Raw genomic sequence first — 24024 nt, forward strand, 5'->3', positions numbered from 1 at the left:
ACGTAGAATTGTAGTTTAGTATGCTTTTGGCCCTATCAGACATAATCATGTATTTTGTTATAACTGCTGTCAATGGCATGATTAATTAACAAATATGTGTCTAGCTAAATATATAGATAGATATTAATGCCTCAATTCATCTGGGGCCTGGCGCACCCCCTGGACTCCAGCTGGGAAACCCTGATGAAGGCTATAGAAGTGGCTGCACTAATTCAAAAAATGAATACCACGCTGTGACATGTGACATTTCAAATGATAAAGATCTGTCGGTGACATTCCAACCAGTAGACTACCCACTTCATGCCAAGCATTCCACGCTTGTCCCCTAGGCTTGCAACTGACAGCATACCACAGGTGAGCACTATGAGCTCTTACTGGATAGACCGGTCCTAGAGCTGGGCCTCTCTCCGCTGGGCCTGTCTGGATAGACCGGTCCTAGAGCTGGGCTTCTCTCCGCTGGGCCTGTCTGGATAGACCGGTCCTAGAGCTGGGCTTCTCTCCGCTGGGCCTGTCTGGATAGACCGGTCCTAGAGCTGGGCTTCTCTCCGCTGGGCCTGTCTGGATAGACCGGTCCTAGAGCTGGGCTTCTCTCCCCTGGGCCTGTGTGGTCTTTGTCCTGGAGTTGCATCTGATACGAGTTCCAATCATAGTTGACAGGTTGCTCACGCAAATATCAGTGACAAAAAGTGTGAGGCCCTTCAGCTGGCACTAGCTTTTCATGAGCTCAGGCAGGAGTAGGCTTCTCTGTGGACTAGCGAGGTCTTGCATGCAACATGGGTAAGTCTCCTTCTGAAGAGAAAACGCGTTTACTAGTATGTTCAAGCAGGATACAGTATCTCACTTTTCATAGTGAGTCGAACAGCTGTTTTGTTAAAACCTTACACTTTTTTGTTTGAGTGAACTGATGGAAGTCGGTTTAGATACCACTACCAAATAGTGGTTCTCATTGCACGGGTAGGCTATTTTATCTATTTATTTATCTGTTTGTTTATTTATTCATTTGTCTATTTGTTTATTTATGTATTGCATCCTGAAATGCATTTAGCCCACTGTGCTCCATCTATTTCTTTCTTCATTGTTTCTGAGACTAGAGCACAATTCTGTGCACCTGCCAGCAGGTCTACTGGGCAGAGAGATGACCTGAAACACTGGCATACTTTCTACTGTAAATAATAACAGTAAAATATAACTTGATGGCAGATAAGAGAGCCAGCAATATATCGAGGCAGGTAATGTCAAGTCAATAAGTGACTAGGTTGCAGGACACAAAACTGTTCTCATGCAAACAACAAACAATATGGGGTGACTGGGGAAAAACAGCTTCACTGAGCACAAAGATGCCATATACAGTAAACATACAGGAGACATATTTGGAGAGTAAAGTCCTTCTATGAAGATCTGATATTGAAAGTAATCTAGTGTGTATTTTATTGTTAGGTGTTATCGGGTGCACAGAGATGGGGAGGAGGAGGTTAAGGGGGCATACCACAACACATGATGACTGTACAGAGCTAGGGATAACATTTTCATGTGTGTGTGTGTGTGTGTGTGTGTGTGTGTGTGTGTGTGTGTGTGTGTGTGTGTTGTGTGTGTGTTAAACAGCCCAGAAGACAGTGCTTATTGTCTATGCTCACCAGAGCCCCACCTCGTTCAACGCAGCAGCCAGGGATATTGCCAAGGAAGCCCTAACAGAGCAAGGCTACAGGGTCCTAGTGTCTGACCTTTACGCCATGAACTTCAGAGCCTCTGCAACGCAGGAGGACATCACAGGTTCTCTCATCCTGTACTGTAGTTCTCTCTCTCTGTCTCTCTCTCTCCCTCTCTCTCTCTCTCTCTCTCTCTCTATCTCCCTCTCTCTCTCTCTCTCTCTCCCTCTCTCTCTCTCTATCTCCCTCTCTCGCTCTCTCTCCCTCTCTCTCTCTCTCTCTCTCTCTCCCTCTCTCTGTCTCTCTCTCTCTCTCTCTCTCTCTCTCGCATTCACACACACACGTTCACAAAATACATTAATACAGTACACCAGTTCTACACTACTTATATAATATCTCAAAGTAGTTTTCCATGTCAGTAAATAGACACTCACAAATGGACTCACACACAAGTTGAATCCATACCTGTGACCTGGGTCAGGTGAGCTGAAGAACCCTGAGCATTTCCAGTATGGCGAGGAAACCATGAGCGCGTGGATGGAGGGTCGACTCAGCCAGGACATCATAGCTGAGCAGCGCAAAGTGGAGGAGGCTGAGCTCATCATCTTCCAGGTGGGAGGTCCCTCACACACACCCGGTGAACATGGACCATGGCTCCAGCAGTGTCTGTTGGAGATTTGTTATTGAATGCGGCCTAATATCCACTTTCTCCTCTCTCTCACTCTGAAACTTGATTTTGTTAGGTGTTACATAATTTGTTACATGTTACTTAATATACTTCCATCCCTCTCTCTCCACCTCTCTCTCTCTCTCTCTCAGTTCCCTCTCTACTGGTTCAGTGTCCCTGCCATCATGAAGGGTTGGATAGACAGAGTCCTGACTCAAGGCTTTGCCTTTTCCCTGGAAAGGATGTATAACAACGGGATCTTCAAGGTATCTTTGTGCGTGGCTGGCCAGCTGCGCAGCTAGAATAGCAAATGTCCAGTAAATGTCCCTTTTTCCCTTTGTCCCATTGTTGACCTGCAGTTCTATGTTGCTACCACAAGAGGCAGTGGTCCCAGAACCTGCAGTTCTATGTTGCTACCACAAGAGCAGTTACCGTTTTCATCCACAGGAGGGCAGCAGCAGGCTTAGATAGACTGTGTTCCTTGTTCAGTGGGCAGCAACAGGCTTACATAGACTGTTCCTTGTTCAGTTTCAGCAATTCAATGAGTATTTGAGTTAGGCTATTTAGTTTATTTGTGTAAGTATTTCTTGTAGTTATACATTATATTTCTTTATTATTAGACCGCCCACTCACTGTCTGTTTATGTAAGTGAAGAGAATTGAAAGGTCAAATAATGTGTATAAAGGGTTTATAGAGGGGTCCACAGCCTCTGATCCAATATGACGGGGGGCAGAGTCTTGCCACCACGCCACTGTCCACACCAAGGACCCCTCAAATCAGCCCCTGAGAGGGCTAGAGAAACACGGTCTTCACTGGTGGGGGCAGGTGGGTGGCCCGGAGAGGGGTACACTGTCCACGACCAGCTCTGACCCGAGGGGGTGGAGTCTCACCATCACGCCACTATCCACGCCACGGATCCCACAACTCAGCGCCTGAGTGGGCTAGAGACACACTTGTCTTCACCGGTGGGGGCAGGTGGGTAGCCCAGAGAGGGGTCCACAGCCCCCGACCCAATATGACACGAGGGGGCGGAGTCTTGCATCCATCGGGGACCCGCTGTAGGTCCGCTAGCCTTGTGTTATATTCCGCCGGAGGTCTGCCAACTCGTCCATCGGGGACTCGCTGTAGGTCCGCTAGCCTTGTGTTTTCTGGGTTTATCCCTTACCTTTGTCCAGAAACAGAAGTTGAACCAATTGCAGCAAAATGACTAACGTTACAGTAATCATCAGTGTAACTGCTTTAGCCACTGACCGCTACCATTAATGTTATGGAAGCTGCTGCTAGTTGTTGTGAGCTCATGAGCTAACTGGCTATCTCGCTCTCATTGTGCTGGATTAGCATTGAAAGCATTGGAACTGATGTGTCCAGGAGACAAGACCCATCTTTATTTATCAGACATTATTTCATGTAATTTCAATTCACAGTTATTTCAGAGGCATGACTAGCTTCCATCCTACCAGTCCTGAACAGAAACAAGCCAGCCACGCACATAAGCCAGGCTGGACCTGGCCTGGTTTGTCTGTTGCTGTCCATGGCTTTTGTAATGTGTGTGTGTATATAGCTACGTATATGTCTAATAACAACATTTTACATAAGCCATTATGTTTTGTTGTTTGTTTGCATGGAGATTTTGCTATATCATTGTTTTTGCCTTTATATTCTACAGTACATCTACGTCTACAGCGTTTGGGAATGAGCTGGAGAAAAACAATGGTAGGTTTTATCTTATCTGCTTTTCTTTTCTTATAGGACAAGAAAGCTATGTTGTCCTTCAGCACCGGAGCAATGCAGACCATGTTCCACCCTGATGGCATCAATGGAGATATCAACGTCACCTTATGGCCCCTGCAGGTGAGCACGGATAGCAGATACAGTAGGGGAAGAGGTCAAATGAGACACAAATACTAATTGCCTTGTTCATTTAGTTGTGCCTCGATATGGCTATCTTAATGTGCTATTGAAGTTTGACTTGGAGCTATTTTGTGCCCTTATTCATCCTAACCACCCATGTCTTGTACTGTACAGAACGGCATTCTACACTTCTGTGGGTTCCAAGTCCTGGCGCCACAGACCTTCTGGAGCCCCACCTTCAGTCCGCCCGCGGTGCGCACCTTAATGCTAGAGGGCTGGCGTGCCAGACTGAGAGGCCTAATGACCGAGAACCCCTTGACCTTTGCTCCCTGTGAGCTGTTTGACCTCAGTTTCTCAGGCGGTTTCCTACTCCGTCCAGAGGTGAGAGAGGAACGGCGCGCCCACCCTCATGGCATCACCATAGGCCACCATCTTGGCAAACCCCTCCCCCCTGACAACCAGCTGAAAGCTCTGGGCCAAGACAACAAGACTTCTAACTCATGCTCTAAGGAGTAAGAATCCATTGTAGATAATAATAATAATAATAATAATATGTACTGTCTTATTCAGAAATATATTATTACAATATTTCTTATTTGTTTTGATTTTCATATTGGTATTGTATTGAAAAGCACTGAAACAACAAAATATGTATGGAACAATTTATAATGTGAAATAAAACAGTTGAACATAAAAGCGTCTGCTAAGTGACTGTATGTAAGGACTGACCTGTAGCCTGTCTGTATGTAAGGACTGACCTGTAGCCTGTCTGTATGTAAAGACTGACCTGTAGCCTGTCTCTATGTAAAGACTGACCTGTAGCCTGTATGTAAGGACTGACCTGTAGCCTGTCTGTATGTAAGGACTGACCTGTAGCCTGTATGTAAGGACTGACCTGTAGCCTGTCTGTATGTAAGGACTGACCTGTAGCCTGTCTGTATGTAAGGACTGACCTGTAGCCTGTCTCTATGTAAAGACTGACCTGTAGCCTGTATGTAAGGACTGACCTGTAGCCTGTCTGTATGTAAAGACTGACCTGTAGCCTGTCTGTATGTAAGGACTGACCTGTAGCCTGTCTGTATGACTGACCTGTAGCCTGTCTGTATGACTGACCTGTAGCCTGTCTGTATGTAAGGACTGACCTGTAGCCTGTCTGTATGACTGACCTGTAGCCTGTCTGTATGTAAAGACTGACCTGTAGCCTGTCTGTATGACTGACCTGTAGCCTGTCTGTATGTAAAGACTGACCTGTAGCCTGTCTGTATGTAAGGACTGACCTGTAGCCTGTCTGTATGTAAGGACTGACCTGTAGCCTGTCTGTATGACTGACCTGTAGCCTGTCTGTATGTAAGGACTGACCTGTAGCCTGTATGTAAGGACTGACCTGTAGCCTGTCTGTATGTAAAGACTGACCTGTAGCCTGCCTGTATGTAAGGACTGACCTGTAGCCTGTCTCTATGTAAAGACTGACCTGTAGCCTGTCTCTATGTAAGGACTGACCTGTAGCCTGTCTGTATGTAAGGACTGACCTGTAGCCTGTCTGTATGTAAGGACTGACCTGTAGCCTGTCTGTATGACTGACCTGTAGCCTGTCTGTATGTAAGGACTGACCTGTAGCCTGTCTGTATGTAAAGACTGACCTGTAGCCTGTCTTAGCCTACTGTCCTACTTTTACTATTTTTTTTCTTAATTACTGTGTGATTGTTTCAGCACTTTGAGATTGTTTTACAATGAAAAATGCTTTATAAATAAAACGAATTATTATTATTATTATTATTATTACTTGGGTGATTCGGCATTAATAATCATGAGTTAGGCCTATCTGGTCATTGAAGTGGAGCAGGATTGACTGATAATTCAATGTATATGTAGGCGGAGAAGGTCCAAACTAATTCCGTATGCAGACGGAGGAGGTCCCACATGTCGCAACCAAATATGAAATTCTGAGACACGGGCTACAACAGCAGGTAACGTTAACGACTTCTTTTTTTAAGAGGAGTTGATGCTTCCAATGTGAAGGAGGTTTTCACTTCACTCGGCCCTTCACTTGAGGTGTAGCTGGATGGTTCACAATGGCATAATTGTTGGTAGCTTATTTTGGTGATCGCAAGGGCACCCCTGTAAATGGAATGGTACAGTCCCATAGTGACGTCATCGTTTGGGCAGCACTAGGCCAGGGAAGCTTGTTTTGCAACATTGTTGACGCTTAGTTCAACATTTTAATATTATTTCGAGTGAAGGATACAACATTACAATCGTTTTCACGGTTTGATTGTTGGAACAGTAGCCCGACCGTTTCACTCAGTATCGTGCGAAAGCGCCCGGAATCAGCAAACATGAAATGGATGTTCAAAGAGGATCATGCTCTGGGTAAAGGGTTTATTTCATCAATATTAAATTGTGCTTATTTTAAATACATCTTTACCATCCCTACATTATACATTTGTATGGCAGTTATTCTACTAAATTGCCCACGTCTCTGTCCTATTATCTTTGGAGTGGCCTATGGTTTCGCTGAGCCCTTTGTTTACAAGTCTGAAACAATAGCATTACATTTCCCGAAATGTTGTGTCACGTTTAAAAGCTAGTTTTTCAACATTTTGCGCTGCTGTCACATTGACGAAGACATGTCGAGTATTGCTTTTCTTTTTTGTGTCAATTCTGAGGTCGCCCTAATTAGCCAAGTTGGACTGATATATAGGCCTCTACACATAGCCTAAACGGTCTACACAAACTTTGGGAAATATTTGTTATTCCTTAGGCCTATATCGATGAACAATTAACTTTTCTCTGATGCAATACCCAACCTCCCTTGTTATACCCAACCTTGCTCGTGTAATGTGTCATAAAAACCTGCATGCGCAGTAAATAGCCTATTTTGGTAGCTAAACTGTTTAGCAGTTTAATTTTAAAGCAGCCTACATATTTCACAGAACATATCAGTTCTCTACCTTTCTTGTTCTGATATAATCTTTTAATGAAATGCTTTCCCAAAAACACTTTGTCGTGTATAATTCGCAATGCTGCTGAAATAGCCTATTGGCATGTCTATTTATTCAAGTGAATTGACAGGTTTACTCAGTCATTACCCAAGGTGCATCTGTATTCACAGCTGTTCACTGTGGATCTCTAGGCAGAGTTATCATGTGACCTCAGAGTTGTTGATCCTGTCAGGGACTGTAGCTCCCTTGTGAATACACAAGAGTAAATACTGCAGGTTTTGCACTGGGCTACTGGAGTGAGGATGCCAATCACACTGCATTTAATCCCCCTATCTCTCTTTTGTTTCCCAACAGAACATCGGTGTGTAGAGTCCGCTAAAATACGTAACAAGTACCCAGACAGGGTTCCGGTGAGTGAGATCCACTGCCCCAGATTGATGTGAAGGATTAGTTATACCATGCTAATGACCAATAATTATTGTCTGTGTTTCTGTTTCTTTTTTAGGTCATTGTGGAGAAAGTTTCAGGGTCACAGATTGTGGATATTGATAAGAGGAAGTACTTGGTTCCATCTGACATCACTGTGGCCCAGTTCATGTGGATCATAAGAAAACGCATCCAGCTCCCCTCGGAAAAGGCCATCTTCCTGTTTGTTGATAAAACAGTGCCTCAATCCAGGTCTGAAATCACACAGGGATTTACAATGTAGTCATGTAGTATCGGGCACATGTAGGCTTAGCAACTCCGCTGTGACCTACGAGAAGTTCAACCATTCAGCTTCAATGCAATTCATTGTCAGAATCCATTCTATCCCAATCATGTCAAATCCATAACTACATTTCAAACACATTTTGCGCAATAGTATGATGAGCTAAAATAGCCTAGTGCTAGATATATTTGAGATATCTCCAGAGTCGGACTGGGGTTATAAATAAGCACTAGTAAGCTTTACTGACCCATTTTAATTACACCCCTCTCATGGTTTTGTGTTTGGTCTTTCCCATTGCAGCATCACAATGGGACAGCTGTACGAGAAGGAGAAAGATGAGGATGGCTTTTTATACGTGGCGTACAGCGGAGAGAACACCTTCGGCTTTTAGACCACCCATCATCATCATGATCAGCCTTACCTACCAAAACACCTAGCCACCCCCATGGCCACTCCCTCCCCATCACCCCCACCCAATCACAATCCTTACTCACCCCCCTGAAAAAAGCTGAGGGAAACCCCAGAGAAAAAGAGTAATGAAGTTGAGAGGTTGATAAGAGTGATCACTTGAGTGGAAATTATTGAGTCTGTTCCCACTGAGGTTGTATCAATGCTTTATATACATCCATAGATTATTAAGTTATGTATTGTCCATGAATTGGAAGAATTGTTTTTTATGTTATGTGAATAGTTGGGATTTACTTTTAGGAGGTGCTTGGATTTTGTTTCATGCAGTGACAAAATATTTTTATTTTTGTTCTGTTCAGAGGTTTGCTTTCAGTTTTGCTTTCTTCCTTCAAGATTATATTTAAAATACTTTTAACTATTTGAAAGGTAAGGTAGCTGGATGACCTAACCAATAAAAAATGACTACATCTCCTTGTTTTTATTCCACAATTGATATGGTTGTGATATATTGGTTGTGGTATAGCTTTCTTGTCTCAGCAGGAAACCGGTGGTCTGTCCGCTCCGAGTAGGAAATGAGTCCTTACCCCAAGTGAAGGAGTTCAAGTATCTGGGGGTCTTGTTCACGAGTGAGGGAACCATGGAGAGGGAGTTTGGCCGGAGAGTCGGAGCAGCTGGTGCGGTTCTGCAGTCGCTTTACCGCACTGTTGTGACGAAAAGAGAGCTGAGCCAAAAGGCAAAGCTCTCGATCTACCGGTCTATCTTCGTCCCCACCCTCACCTATGGTCATGAAGGATGGGTCATGACCGAAAGAACGAGATCACGGATACAAGTGGCCGAAATGAGTTTTCTCCGGAGGGTGGCTGGGGTCTCCCTGAGCGATCGGGTGAGAAGTTCAGTCATCCGGGAGAGACTCGGAGTAGAGCCGCTGCTCCTTTGCGTCTAAAGGAGCCAGTTGAGGTGGTTGGGGCATCTAGTGAGGATGCCTCCTGGGCGCCTCCCTAGGGAGGTGTTCCAGGCGTGTCCGGCTGGGAGGAGGCCGCGGGGTAGACCCAGGACTAGGTGGCGGGACAACATCTCCGCACTGGCCTGTGAGCGGCTAAAGATTCCCCAGGCAGAGCTGGTTGATGCTGCTAGGGAAAGGGATGTCTGGGGCCCCCTGCTGGAGCTGCTGCCTCCGTGACCCGACCCCGGATAAGCGGATGAAGATGGATGGATAGCTTTCTTGTCTCAGTCCTTATATAAAGTGATTTTAGACCAAACATACAATGTCACTGTGGAATTTATGTATGAGACTCAGGATCAGCTTCTAGGAGCAATACGCAAACTATCTTCAGCATAGACATCTTTCAATAATCAATATACCTTACTGGAATATGTAGGCCTGTCTCATCTTGGCTCCTCACTATTAATGTACAATGCAGTGAGAAACGATCATTGAATGAGTCTTCCATGTTAAATGAACCCTGAGAATTAGGGATACATTGAATATGATAAGAGACCTTGATAGACCTTGCAGTTTTTTTTTACTGACTGTAGAACTGAGCTTGTCAAAGCCTAAACACGGGTTTGCTGGTCCTGAACACGGGTTTGCTGGTCCTGAACACGGGTTTGCTGGTCCTGAACAGGGGTTTGCTGGTCCTGAACAGGGGTTTGCTGGTCCTGAACACGGGTTTGCTGGTCCTGAACAGGGGTTTGCTGGTCCTGAACACGGGTTTGCTGGTCCTGAACACGGGTTTGCTGGTCCTGAACACGGGTTTGCTGGTCCTGAACACTGGTTTGCTGGTCCTGAACACGGGTTTGCTGGTCCTGAACACGGGTTTGCTGGTCCTGAACACTGGTTTGCTGGTCCTGAACACTGGTTTGCTGGTCCTGAACACGGGTTTGCTGGTCCTGAACACGGGTTTGCTGGTCCTGAACACGTGTTTGTTGGTCCTGAACACGGGTTTGTTGGTCCTGAACACGGGTTTGCTGGTCCTGAACACGGGTTTGTTGTCCTGGCAGATTGAGATGATACAAATGCTAAGCCATTGAAATACAGGATACTGGACATGCATGTTATGGTATTACATGTAGCCACCAGACTTTGCAGTGTGGCCATATTTTCTCTGCTCAAAGAGGATGATAAATGTTCCGCCATTTAGATCAGAAACAAAATTGAGCATTGCTCATGAATTGTTGTTGGCCTATTCATTATTTCAAATGAAATAATTTTATCTACCCAAGCAAATTGATTGATATGTATACTGTAAGGGTAAAAATTAGTTCTGTACGATGTTACAATGAGAAGACAAGGGGTTGCGGTCACAGAGAGGTTTGGAGGATGTGTGTGTGTTTGGAAAGGGGGGCTTAGTGCCTTGGTAAGCTGGTTATCTTTACAACCAGGGTGTTATGGAAAGGGCAGCCCAATGATCTGTGTCCTGGGAACTTTACAACATCCACCTGGGACTGGGAGGGTCCATCTATGTCTAGGGTTCGAGTCTTTTATTACATCCAGATTTATGGACAGGAAAGGGGAGTTGCACATCTTCTGGTTAAAGTGTGACACACAGATTGCACTGGGTGCTCTCTCAACTGACCAGCCTTGCTGCAGGCTGCTTGACCAGAAGCCACTCGAGTGTTTGTAACTATCCAAATGAATAAACTCTGGTAACTCTGTTGAACTGTCTTGCTTCTTAACCCATATTGAACAAGAAATTCTACAACAATACCCATAAGCCTAATAAACAGATCTTGAGAAATTATCTTTGTCAGTCTCTAGATGGCGATATCTAGTCATGCATTTGCACTATAGGGTAGATTGCAACAGATTATTCAGGTTCCTGTACCAATTGAATGGATGAAAGCAATACCAGTTATAATTTTTCAAAAATACATTTAATAAGGAAATGATTTGCAGCATGACCATAGTTAAATACTTATGAAGTGATATAGTAGCTCATTACCATACGATTCTACTGTCATCTCAACACCTAACATAACCCTAAACTAACATTTAATAAATTAATGAAGTTGAACACATAAAAAAGACAAAGAAGTATATAAAGTATCAATAAGACATATAAGTAAGTTATTAAAGATTCCTCTCAATCTTTGATGTTTGCTGTCAAAGATAAATGAACAATAGAATACTGAGACGAGCCTGTACTACTGTCTACTTCCTGATAGGCCGTTAGACATGCCTGTACTACTGTCTACTTCCTGATAGGCCGTTAGACGAGCCTGTACTACTGTCTACTTCCTGATAGGCCGTTAGACGAGCCTGTAATACTGTCTACTTCCTGATAGGCCGTTAGACATGCCTGTAATACTGTCTACTTCCTGATAGGCCGTTAGACATGCCTGTACTACTGTCTACTTCCTGATAGGCCGTTAGACATGCCTGTAATACTGTCTACTTCCTGATAGGCCGTTAGACATGCCTGTACTACTGTCTACTTCCTGATAGGCCGTTAGACATGCCTGTACTACTGTCTACTTCCTGATAGGCCGTTAGACATGCCTGTACTACTGTCTACTTCCTGATAGGCCGTTAGACATGCCTGTAATACTGTCTACTTCCTGATAGGCCGTTAGACATGCCTGTACTACTGTCTACTTCCTGATAGGCCGTTAGACATGCCTGTAATACTGTCTACTTCCTGATAGGCCGTTAGACATGCCTGTACTACTGTCTACTTCCTGATAGGCCGTTAGACATGCATGTACTACTGTCTACTTCCTGATAGGCCGTTAGACATGCCTGTACTACTGTCTACTTCCTGATAGGCCGTTAGACATGCCTGTAATACTGTCTACTTCCTGATAGGCCGTTAGACATGCCTGTACTACTGTCTACTTCCTGATAGGCCATTAGACATGCATGTACTACTGTCTACTTCCTGATAGGCCGTTAGACATGCCTGTAATACTGTCTACTTCCTGATAGGCCGTTAGACATGCCTGTACTACTGTCTACAGGCTGTGGTCAGGTCTAGGAGGAAGGATTGCTGTAGATGGTGGAGGCTGGTGGCATCATTCTCATGACAGGGGACAACGTGCTAGAAATCTTAGTGATATGATTGGTCACCCAGGCCTGAGAGGGGTCAGCACAAATCTCCTTGTTGACAGTCGTAAACCTGTAGGGGATACACACACATAACAAATACATGGTTAGTTGTAAATACTCAACAGGTTTGGAATGGACAGTATAGAGTTTTTTGACTTACACAATTGCTGTGAGAGGGCAGTCACTATGGGTCCATTGATAGTCCATCACAAATCTTAGTGGAATAGCACCTTTTGAAAAACTCATAGAGCATTTACCATCTTTAATAGTCCGAATGCCTTCTTGAGCTGTGAACATATCGCACACTAGCTAACACAGATAACTTCAGGTACTGTATTTCATATTCTCTGTTTCTCTCAATTACTTTTCATCTATTCCCAACAACAGCCGCAGCAGCAGCAGCAACCACAACAACAACACAGACACACACATACCCTCAGACATGATATAGAAGGAGCAGCACAGCCCCAGAAGGAGTAGATGGGTTCTGTTCTTCATGGTCCTCGAGTGAGACAGGAAGAGATGCTGAGTCTTGCTCTGCTTGATCGGATCTTCATCTGCTCTGGTCTCTCTTTTATAGTGAGCTAGACCGTTCCATACACTAGGGAAATACCCACAATGCTGGTGCTTCTTAGAAGACCAACCCAGTGGTCAAGATCATCCCTTTGTAGATTGTCTTCATTTCCTCAGAAGCCTGCTAGTCTTGCACTACGCTGAAAGGACAAGTCTCCCGTCACAACTGTTTTTACCATCTGAGAAACATCGCTAAACTCTGTTCCATTGTGTCTCATTCAGAGATAGAAATGTCTGTCCATGCATTTATATCATCCAGGCTTGACTACTGTAATTCATTGTTCACATGTCTCAATCAGTCATCCATTGACCAGCTTCAACTTGTCCAAAATGCAGCTGCCAGATTACTTACTGTTATGTTTGTTATTTCCAGTGTTCCTAACTAGTAATAAACAGGCTGGGTTTCTGAGCTGGCTTTTAATCACAAGTTGCTCATCCCTTACTTCCAGGCACTCTGGACCTCATGTCAGGTCCCGGTCCGGGTACAACAACAACATAGGGCGGAACCAATATTATGTACTATAATAACAACACATCTTCCCTTCTTTCAAAAGAAAACAACTTGTTCTTTTCTTGTAGTCATATAACAAAACATTAGTTTCTAACTGTTCTTAAATCTGTGCATTCCAATAATAAACCTGCATTTCAAACATGAACCTATGCATTCAAATAACAAGCATATGTATCACATATCTCTTTACAATCCTTTTTTTTTTTTTTTTTTTCCCGCAAATATTTTCATTTTCACTTAACTTTCAACAATAAGTGTCCTCTTTTCTTTACTCTGTCTCTTGCCCACAGTCCACATGGTATTTAGCACTGTGCAATAAGCCTCTCAGGAGGTTTAACAGTCCTTTTAGGCCTGCAACAGGTCTCAGAGGGTGTGCTGCCCCCTTTTGGCATGACAGAGTCACTGCGGTCTGGAGAACTCTGACCAAACTGCTCACACCTGGGAGCAACTAACAGTTCTCCAGTGCTTCCTTTTTGAGAGTCTGTCTCTGGGACCGTCACCTGTGGTCTCAGATCCACGCGGTTTCGTCTCAGAACTGCACCGTGGTCTGTCTGGATCAGGTATGAGCGTGGTGCAACTTCTCTTTGCACGCATCCTCCTTGCCTCCATGTGTCTTTTGTGTGATCCAGGATACGGATTGTATCGCCTGGCTTGAGGCTTGTTAAGTGTTTTGCCTTCTTGTCATGTTGCAATTTGTGTTTTTCTTTTTGTTCTTGTTTCCTTGTCCTGATTTTATGCGCTCCTTCAGGTGTCAACAGGTTCTCATGGATAGGAAGGTTAGTGCGTAAGCGCCTTCCCATCAGCATCTGGGCTGGGGACAAACCATTTTCCAACGGGGCACTCCTGTATATCATCAGACTCCTCTGGAACTCCTCCTGTCCATCTCGAGCCTTCTTCATGAGAGCCTTGACGATCTTGACTGAACTCTCTGCGAGCCCATTGGATCTCGGGTAGTTAGGGCTTGAGGTGGCATGGTGAAAACCCCAGTCCTGTGCAAAATCAGCAAACTCGCTGCTGGAGAACTGTGGCCCATTATCTGAAAACACCTCACAGGGAACTCCATGTCTCGCAAAGACTGTTTTAAGGTAGGCTATGACTGTTCTGCTAGAGGTTGACTGCAGTGTTGCAACTTCCGGGTAGTTGGAGAAGTAATCTGTGACTACAATGTTGCTTTTACCGTCACAGTCAAACAAATCCACTCCGACCTTCTGGTACGGGCGATCAGGTACAGGGTGGGGCATGAGCGGCTCTGCTTGTTGTTTGGACCTGTAGGTGAGACATATTTCACATGCAGCTGTGGTGTGGCTGATGTCTTGGTTGAGCCTTGGCCAGTACATTACTTCACGCGCTCTACGTTTACATTTTTCCTCACCCAAATGTCCCTCATGCACTTTCTGCAACATTTCCTTACGCATGGATGCCGGGATGACAAACCTGCTTCCTTTAAAGACAATGTCATTAGCAACTGAGAGCTCTGATCTGCATGCCCAGTAATCTTGGATCTGACTTGGGCAATCACGCTTTTGCACAGGCCACCCTTTCAGTATGGTCTTCTTGAGCTCTTTCATTGTCTCGTCTAGTTCAGTTGCTTTCCTGATCTTCTCTGTTCGCTCAGCAGACACAGGAAGTGATGTGACAATCATATCAACATAGGCTTCTATTTCGACACTTTGCTGTTCATTTGGACTTTCCATCTTGTTGACTGCGCGTGAGAGCGTGTCAGCAGCAAACATGAATTTTCCTGGTGTATAGACCATTTTCACGTCATATTTCTGCAGTCTGATTGACAGTCGCTGAATCCTCAGAGGACAATCATTGAGGGGCTTGGACATTATCGATACTAGGGGCTTGTGGTCTGTTTCCACTTCAAAAGCCTTTCCATATATGTACTGATGGAAACGTTCACATGCATATGTGCTGGCTAAAAGTTCCTTCTCTATTTGTGCATATCTAACTTCAGCACTTGTCAATGCACGAGACGCGTAGGCTACGGGCTGCCAGCTGTTGTCATACATCTGCAGCAGTACTGCCCCTAGGCCGTACTGAGAAGCATCTGCCGAGATCCTAGTGCTCCGTTCTGGGTCATAAAACTTGAGCACTGGCTCCTTGGTTAAGATCTCTTTCAGCTTATGGAAGCACTCTTCCTGCTCATGGGACCATTCCCACTCATTCTTCTGCTCTAGAAGCCATCTGAGTGGTGCTGACTGGGCAGACAACTGGGGGATAAATTTAGCCAAATATGTGACCATTCCCAGAAATCTCCTCACCTCTTCTTTGTTCTGTGGACGTTCCATGTTCACTATGGCTGACGTCTTCCTTGGATCCGGCTTGACACCTTGCTCTGAAATCACATCTCCCACAAAGGTAAGGCTTTTCACTGCAAACTCACACTTGTTTTGGTTTAATTTCAGATTGGACTTGCGTGTCAGATCCAGTACTTCCCTCAGCCGTGCATCATGTTCTTCTCTTGTGGATCCCCACACGATGATGTCATCCATCATGGTCTCCACTCCCTCTATGTGCTCATAGATCATATGGATTGTTTTATGGTAAACTTCTGGCGCAGACAGAATACCGTAAGGTAAACGCAGAAAGCGAAACCTTCCTTCTGGTGTATTGAACGTGCATAGTTTAGAGCTTGCCTCATCAAGCTTCATCTGCCAGAAGCCTGTTGACGCATCCAGCTTGCTAAACCATTTAGCCCCAGCAAACTGTGACATGATCTCTTCTCTTGTTGGTAGCTTGAAATGCTCACGCTTTATAGCCCTGTTTAGATCCCGTGGATCGAGACATATGCGTAGAGCTCCATTTGGCTTCTGCACAACCACTAGTGAGCTCACCCAATCTGTTGGCTCGTCTATTTTCTTTATAACGCCCATCTTCTCCATGCGGGCTAGCTCTTCTTTGAGTTTGTCTCTCAGTGCAAATGGAATCTTTCTGCACGCATGCACTACAGGAGTCACTGTGTCATCCACACATATCTTGTGCTCACCAGGCAAGCATCCTAGTCCTTCAAAGACATCGTTGTTCTCCCGCATGATTGCGTTGTGGTCTGTGCTAGTCTGGGAATTCACTACAAACACCCTTCTCACTAAGTCAAGCTTTTCACAGGTACCCAAACCTAGGATTGGCTGTACGCTCTTCTCTACTATGAGCACCTGTGTCTTTAACTGCCGTCCCTTGTGCTTTAGAGTCACTATGCAACAACCTTTAACTGGAACAGTCTCTCCTGTATAGCCTGTCACTTTTACTCTCACCGGGTGTATTTTGCTCTTAACTGTGAGGGTCTTGTAATCATGTATGGACAAAAGGTTGACTTGTGCACCAGTGTCTATCTTGAATGGAATTATGGTCTCATTCACGGTTAATGGGACTACCCATTCGGCTGCATCTGCTGTGCTAGACTGTACTGAGTCAACAAAGAACTCCTCTGGCTCTTCTTCCACTGTGTCCACTTTCATCCCTGAGGCCTCAGCTTTGCAATACCTCGCAAAGTGGTTATCCTTCCCACACTTGTGGCAGATTTTTCCATAAGCAGGGCATGACCTAGGCATATGCTTGCCTCCACATCTCCCACATCTACTGTTTGGACTCTTGGGACTTTGCTCTGTAGGCTTTTGCTTTCCAAACTGTTTTGGGCGCTGTCCCTCTCTTTTCACAGCATGCACTGCTGCCGACTCATCCATGCGCAGCTCTTTTGCTTGTGCGCGAGTGGTTTCTGCTGCTCTGCACATGTGAACAGTTTTCTCTAGCGTCAAATCATGTTCACGTAGTAATCTTTCTCTAAGCCCATTATCAGGAATCCCACATACTATTCGATCTCTGACTAATGAGTTTCTTAAATCTCCGAATTCACATGACTTGCTCAACGTAAGTAGTTCAGTTAAGTACTGATCAAAACTCTCGCCTGTTTTCTGACCGGCAGAGAAAAACTTATATCTCTCAAAAGTGACATTTTTACTGGGCACAAAGTACTCCTCGAACTTTTTCACTAGCTCAGTCAATGTTAAATTCCCCTCATCTATCTGAAAGCTGTTGTAAATGTCCAATGCATCCTCTCCTATTACATGCAAAAATATAGACGCTTTTATCTTCTCATCTCCTCCCCCCGCCCCGCTCGCGGCCAAGTAAATATTAAATCTCTGCTTGAATCTCTTCCAATTATCGGCAAGATTGCCACTGAACTGCATGGGTGTGGGAGGACTGAGTTTATCCATGATGGGGAACACTACGGGTGCAGGATTTACTTGGTCTCCTTGTCGATCGTTCGAAACGTTTTCATTCACGTTAGCTTGATCACCGTCACTTCCACTCTCGCTAGACATACTCGCATGACGCTCCTCTTGCTAGCAGTGCGCAGATGTGTGCCTCTGGATCCCGCACATTCCTTCTTCATAAGTCGATGAACTCCGCGTTGCCAGTCCCATTATCTGACACCATGTTATGTTTGTTATTTCCAGTGTTCCTAACTAGTAATAAACAGGCTGGGTTTCTGAGCTGGCTTTTAATCACAAGTTGCTCATCCCTTACTTCCAGGCACTCTGGACCTCATGTCAGGTCCCGGTCCGGGTACAACAACAACATAGGGCGGAACCAATATTATGTACTATAATAACAACACACTTACCAGGTCAGAAAAGTCTTGTCACATGACACCCATACTCGCCGCCCTGCACTGGCTACCTGTCTCTTTTAGAATCCAGTTCAAGGTGTTGCTGTTCACCTTCAAAGCCATCCAGGGACTAGCCCCCAGCTACACCTGTGACCTCATCCACCACCACACTCCAGCCGGTCCTTGAGATCATGTGACCAGGGGCTCCTGACAGTGCCTCGGACGCGGCTAAAGACAAAGGCGGATCGGACTTTCGGGGCTGTGGCTCCTAGACTGTGGAACGCGCTCCCACAGGATGTGAGAGCTGCTGCTTCTGTGGACAGTTTTAAAGGGCAGCTAAAGACTCACTTATACAGACAAGGCTTTGAGTGCTCGGCCGTCTCTATCTGACCCACTCTCTCCTTTCAGCTGGCCTGTTCTCCCCCGACATGACCTCTTTTATGTCACCATGTTTACGTGCACTCTTTCTCTTGATTGTGTTCAGTGCACTTGTATGTATCTGATTGGACTATGTTGTTTTTAATGTTCCTACTGTAAAGCCGTATGTTTTCAAAGCCCTCAATGGTCTCGCCCCAGCTTACATCAAAGATCTCCTGGACCAACCTACCAGCTTCAGGCCTGGTCGCCGGCTCAGATCTGACAACCAGATGACCCTGAAGGTCCCACGGTCAAAACTTGTCACAAAGGGAGACCGTGCATTCTCAGTGATGGCACCTGGGCTATGGAACAAGCTTCCTCTGAACATCAAGTCCGCCACCACCCTGGACTCTTTTAGAGCGCAGCTTAAAACTCACCTCTTTGTTACAGATGATCTATAATTTATGTCCTTGTCTTGTGTCTTAAATGTAGTTTCATTTTGTGTCTCTGCAGTCCTTTGTTTTTGTTTGTCTCTTTTTGTACACAGGCTGCGCCCCGGGCTGATGTAACAGTTGGTTGGGGGGCGCATTATAAATAAAAATAACATAACATAACATAACAAAGCACTCTGTGCACTCGTGCTACGAAGGGTGCTATATAAATAACATTTTACTTACTTACTTACTAACCAAGAAATGTGTATGTAGGGAAACATTGACGATGAATGCATTCCTTTTTTGAGTCTAGTTTATGTGTGTATAGTAGACCAAGGAGTGTAGTTTATGTGTGTATAGTAGACCAAGGAGTCTAGTTTATGTGTGTATAGTAGACCAAGGAGTGTAGTTTATGTGTGTATAGTAGACCAAGGAGTCTAGTTTATGTGTGTATAGTAGACCAAGGAGTCTAGTTTATGTGTGTATAGTAGACCAAGGAGTCTAGTTTATGTGTGTATAGTAGACCAAGGAGTCTAGTTTATGTGTGTATAGTAGACCAAGGAGTCTAGTTTATGTGTGTATAGTAGACCAAGGAGTCTAGTTTATGTGTGTATAGTAGACCAAGGAGTCTAGTTTATGTGTGTATAGTAGACCAAGGAGTCTAGTTTGTGTGTATAGTAGACCAAGGAGTCTAGTTTATGTGTATAGTAGACCAAGGAGTCTAGTTTATGTGTGTATAGTAGACCAAGGAGTCTAGTTTATGTGTGTATAGTAGACCAAGGAGTCTAGTTTATGTGTGTATAGTAGACCAAGGAGTCTAGTTTATGTGTGTATAGTAGACCAAGGAGTCTAGTTTATGTGTGTATAGTAGACCAAGGAGTCTAGTTTATGTGTGTATAGTAGACCAAGGAGTCTAGTTTATGTGTGTATAGTAGACCAAGGAGTCTAGTTTATGTGTATAGTAGACCAAGGAGTCTAGTTTATGTGTGTATAGTAGACCAAGGAGTCTAGTTTATGTGTATATAGTAGACCATGGAGTCTAGTTTATGTGTGTATAGTAGACCAAGGAGTGTAGTTTATGTGTGTATAGTAGACCAAGGAGTGTAGTTTATGTGTGTATAGTAGACCAAGGAGTGTAGTTTATGTGTATAGTAGACCAAGGAGTGTAGTTTATGTGTGTATAGTAGACCAAGGAGTCTAGTTTATGTGTGTATAGTAGACCAAGGAGTCTAGTTTATGTGTGTATAGTAGACCAAGGAGTCTAGTTTGTGTGTGTATAGTAGACCAAGGAGTCTAGTTTATGTGTGTATAGTAGACCAAGGAGTCTAGTTTATGTGTGTATAGTAGACCAAGGAGTCTAGTTTATGTGTATAGTAGACCAAGGAGTCTAGTTTATGTGTGTATAGTAGACCAAGGAGTCTAGTTTATGTGTGTATAGTAGACCAAGGAGTCTAGTTTATGTGTGTAAAGTAGACCAAGGAGTCTAGTTTATGTGTGTAAAGTAGACCAAGGAGTCTAGTCTATGTGTGTATAGTAGACCAAGGAGTCTAGTTTATGTGTGTATAGTAGACCAAGGAGTGTAGTTTATGTGTGTATAGTAGACCAAGGAGTGTAGTTTATGTGTATAGTAGACCAAGGAGTCTAGTTTATGTGTGTATAGTAGACCAAGGAGTCTAGTTTATGTGTGTATAGTAGACCAAGGAGTGTAGTTTATGTGTGTATAGTAGACCAAGGAGTCTAGTTTATGTGTGTATAGTAGACCAAGGAGTCTAGTTTATGTGTGTATAGTAGACCAAGGAGTCTAGTTTATGTGTGTATAGTAGACCAAGGAGTCTAGTTTATGTGTATAGTAGACCAAGGAGTCTAGTTTATGTGTATAGTAGACCAAGGAGTCTAGTTTATGTGTGTATAGTAGACCAAGGAATCTAGTTTATGTGTGTATAGTAGACCAAGGAGTCTAGTTTGTGTGTGTATAGTAGACCAAGGAGTCTAGTTTATGTGTGTATAGTAGACCAAGGAGTCTAGTTTATGTGTGTATAGTAGACCAAGGAGTCTAGTTTATGTGTATAGTAGACCAAGGAGTCTAGTTTATGTGTGTATAGTAGACCAAGGAGTCTAGTTTATGTGTGTGTAACAGTTGTGGACCCGTCCCACCAAGAACACACACAGAGGCCCTGGTTGGATGATGTGGCTCTTTACTTCAGGTAGCTGCAATGGTTGGTTCAAACATAAAAAAGGAAATTAGCTCCTCCACTGGCTCTGACTTCGCATAGCAGAGAGCTAGAAGACTGCTAAGTACAAAACATATATAGATTTTACATGAAATACATTCCAATTCCAAGACCTTTAACAAAAGTTAACAAGAGATGATCGTATAGTGGTTTTAACATTAATGCTTTGCAATGAATTCAATACAATCTTATTTTACTTGTTTTTAACCTGCATCATCCTATTATTTTATAAAGAAATGAATAGAGAACATACCAACATATTGAAGGTAACAAAAATTAATAAATAATTGCCTTACATCACCACCTGGTGGTGAATAGAAAATAGAGCGGGCAAGCACGTTGCTGCCTTAAAGAACGTGGCGGCTAATATGCATTCGTTAACTTAAGCCTTAAGATACAGAACACTGTGCAACAACAATTACCTGCAATGGTTGGTTCAAACATAAAAAAGGAAATTAGCTCCTCCACTGGCTCTGACTTCTATAAGGGAAATAATAATGAATTTGGTTACAAAATTAGTAGGGCCTAGCCTACTACTAGCCTACCAACCTAACGTGGCGCGATTACATGCAGCTTACAACTAACGTGGTGCGATTACATGCAAAATGAAAATGCACCAACGTAATAGCCTGTCAACTACTGTTGCATATTGCCTAAGATGAGAAACGAACAGTGGATTCCTAAGTTAACTTGAAGGTAGAATATGATATTTTTTGCAGAGAAGCACTGGAACGTGACTTACCGCATAGCAGAGAGCTAGAAGACTGCTAAGGGCATCCGGTTTCCGTTCACGTTTATAGACTTTAAACGTACCAGTAGATGGCGCTAACTGAACCTCTCATTGCAGGACAAACAATACAAAGACTATAATACATACTTTAGCAGGAATTTCACAATTAAACACTAAGTACTTATTCAACCTGTTACATACACCCCCCTGAAATTCTGCTAAATATGGGAGTGCAACTCTGGGACAAAACAACAGGCGAAAAGCATGCAGTCGGAGGTAAAGAGAAAAAAAACAGTGTAATAAAAGGAACAAACTGAAGTACATGTCAGTTCAAAAACTCTCCCAAAAAGGAGTGAGTAAAGAAAGGAGACGGCCAACCTCCTAACTAAACACAGACTCAAAGATGCCCATTACACCTCTGAAATGTAAAATACTGTTCCTGTAGCTTCAAGTACTACTTAAACACTCTTCTGGTTAAATACTTTCACAACCCTGGTACTCAAATTGAAAGTGCATCTCTAAAGAACTGAAATAGGGACCTAACAGGCACTGTAGACACAGAATTCTCATTAACTACTTGGTCATTCATCTCGCATATAAGGCGTGTAGGAGGCTTAATGGACCCACGATTCCTGAGACTATGGCGGCTAGGCTGTGTGCAAATCACTTGAGCTAGGGGAGCTGGAACGTCAAAGTCTGGACAGTCAGTGACAGAAAAGGCTATCCCAGGGGCGTCAGTGTCCGGGGAGTCAGTCACTGGAGGGACGTTGACAGGAGGGTCTGTGTCTGCTAGGATACTGTCAGGAGGGGACATGTCTAGATGGGCAGCGTTGTTAGGGGCCATGTCTATGTCAGGGGAGTCAAAGTCCAGTCGGTGAACATCCCCAGAGCACGGTGGTGGGCCTCCAGCATCACTGATTGCAGTATGGTCAATATCCTCTTCAGGGGCTGGATGACTGTCTTGACTGGACACAGTGTTGGTGAGAGAGTCAGACTGGGCAACATCAGATCTCAGGTCGAGCGAGTTGTCATCCTCTTCTGAGTGGACTCCATCATCACCACCCGTCTGGAACAGCCAGCTGATTGTGCGGACATTACTGCCTTCCGTCACGTCAGGCACATCAGGGCATAGATCACTTCCATGCGTAGCAGCATCACATTCTGAGTGCAAAGATTCACCATCTACCTCTTCGTCACGGGGCAAGAAGCTAACAGAGAGTAGCAGATTCCTGTGGACGACTTTCTCTCTGCCAGTCAGACAATCCTTGACTCTGCAGACATTGATTTCAGGCTCCACTGACACGACCTCATATGGATTAGACTCCCATCTGTCCGCAACCTTGCGTTTCCCAGGCACACCTCTGTTGGCAAGCAACACTCTGTCTCCAATGACGAGGGGTGAGCCCTTGACCTTGCGGTTGTACAGCTTGGCATGGCGAGTCTGTTCCCTAAGAGTGTTCCTCTGCACAATCTGAGCAGCTTCATGGAGATCTCTCTTCAGGTGGGACACAAAGTCTGAGTGGCTGACAACAGTGTCGTTGGTTAGGGCATGTTGAAACATGACGTCGACTGGAAGACGAGGGATTCTCCCAAATACAAGGTAGAATGGTGCAAACCCTGTCGTCTCATGCTCTGTACAGTTGTAACAAAAAGTGAGCAACTGCAGCATTTGAGGCCACTTTGCTTTGGACTGAGGGGGGAGGGACCTGATCATGTCTCCCAGCGTCCTGTTAAACCGCTCTGTGACACCATTGCCCATTGGGTGATACGGAGTCGTATGGGACTTCTGTACTCCGGCCATCTCCAGAAGCTCCTTAATGAGCTTGCTCTCAAAGTTGGCCCCCTGGTCCGAATGGATACGACGAGGGAAACCATAAATGAGAAAGAAGTCATACCAGAGACGACGAGCGACTTGCTTGGCGGTCTGATTGTTGCACGGGAAGGCGTGTGCCATCTTGGAGAAATGATCAGTCACAACGAGAACATCTACAGACTTGTTCCCTTGCTCAGCGGTCCAAAAGTCTATGCAGACCAACTCCATAGGCTCAGATGTTACTATGTTCTTGAGTGGCGCACGGCAGTGTGGTTCGGACGTCTTCCCTACTATGCAGCGTTGACAGGACTGAACATAGTTAACAACATCACGTTCTATGCCACTCCAGTAGAACCTCTGCCTCACTAGAGACAAGGTACGGCGCCGGCCTTGGTGACCTGCTGTGTCATGGAGACCTTGGAGGATTTTCTGCTTCAACGAGTCGGGCACCACGAACTGGAAGATCTTCTTGTTCGTGTGGGGATCTTTCCTAGT

The 24024-nt window shown here is 44.6% G+C and overlaps 2 protein-coding genes across 2 annotated transcripts; both read left to right on the forward strand.

Annotated features, from left to right (window-relative positions):
- Positions 1-773: 773 nt before the first annotated feature.
- nqo1 (NAD(P)H dehydrogenase, quinone 1) lies at positions 774-4680 on the forward strand (the record flags this gene model as incomplete). Its single annotated transcript, XM_084437029.1, has 6 exons — positions 774-777; positions 1603-1770; positions 2128-2258; positions 2466-2579; positions 4063-4164; positions 4339-4680. The coding sequence occupies 6 exons, from the start codon at positions 774-776 to the stop codon at positions 4678-4680; spliced, it is 861 nt and encodes a 286-aa protein (XP_084293155.1).
- A 1650-nt stretch (positions 4681-6330) lies between these two features.
- Positions 6331-8835, forward strand: LOC311308194 (gamma-aminobutyric acid receptor-associated protein-like 2). The gene is made up of 4 exons (XM_084437131.1): positions 6331-6534; positions 7461-7516; positions 7612-7784; positions 8116-8835. Exons 1-4 carry the CDS (start codon positions 6501-6503, stop codon positions 8204-8206), a joined length of 354 nt encoding a protein of 117 aa, XP_084293257.1. The 5' UTR covers positions 6331-6500; the 3' UTR covers positions 8207-8835.
- The last annotated feature ends 15189 nt before the right edge of the window (positions 8836-24024 follow it).

This window comes from Borostomias antarcticus, assembly GCF_949987555.1.
Source record: "Borostomias antarcticus genome assembly, chromosome: 4".
Lineage (NCBI taxonomy): Eukaryota > Metazoa > Chordata > Actinopteri > Stomiiformes > Stomiidae > Borostomias > Borostomias antarcticus.

Excerpts from the sequence above, each read along its gene's own strand:
- LOC311308194 (XM_084437131.1), top strand. The coding sequence starts at position 6,501 with ATGAAATGGATGTTCAAAGAGGATCATGCTCTGG. Across the intron at positions 6,535-7,460 it reads CAAAGAGGATCATGCTCTGG|AACATCGGTGTGTAGAGTCC; the intron begins GTAAAGGGTTTA and ends GTTTCCCAACAG. Across the intron at positions 7,785-8,115 it reads AAAACAGTGCCTCAATCCAG|CATCACAATGGGACAGCTGT; the intron begins GTCTGAAATCAC and ends TTCCCATTGCAG.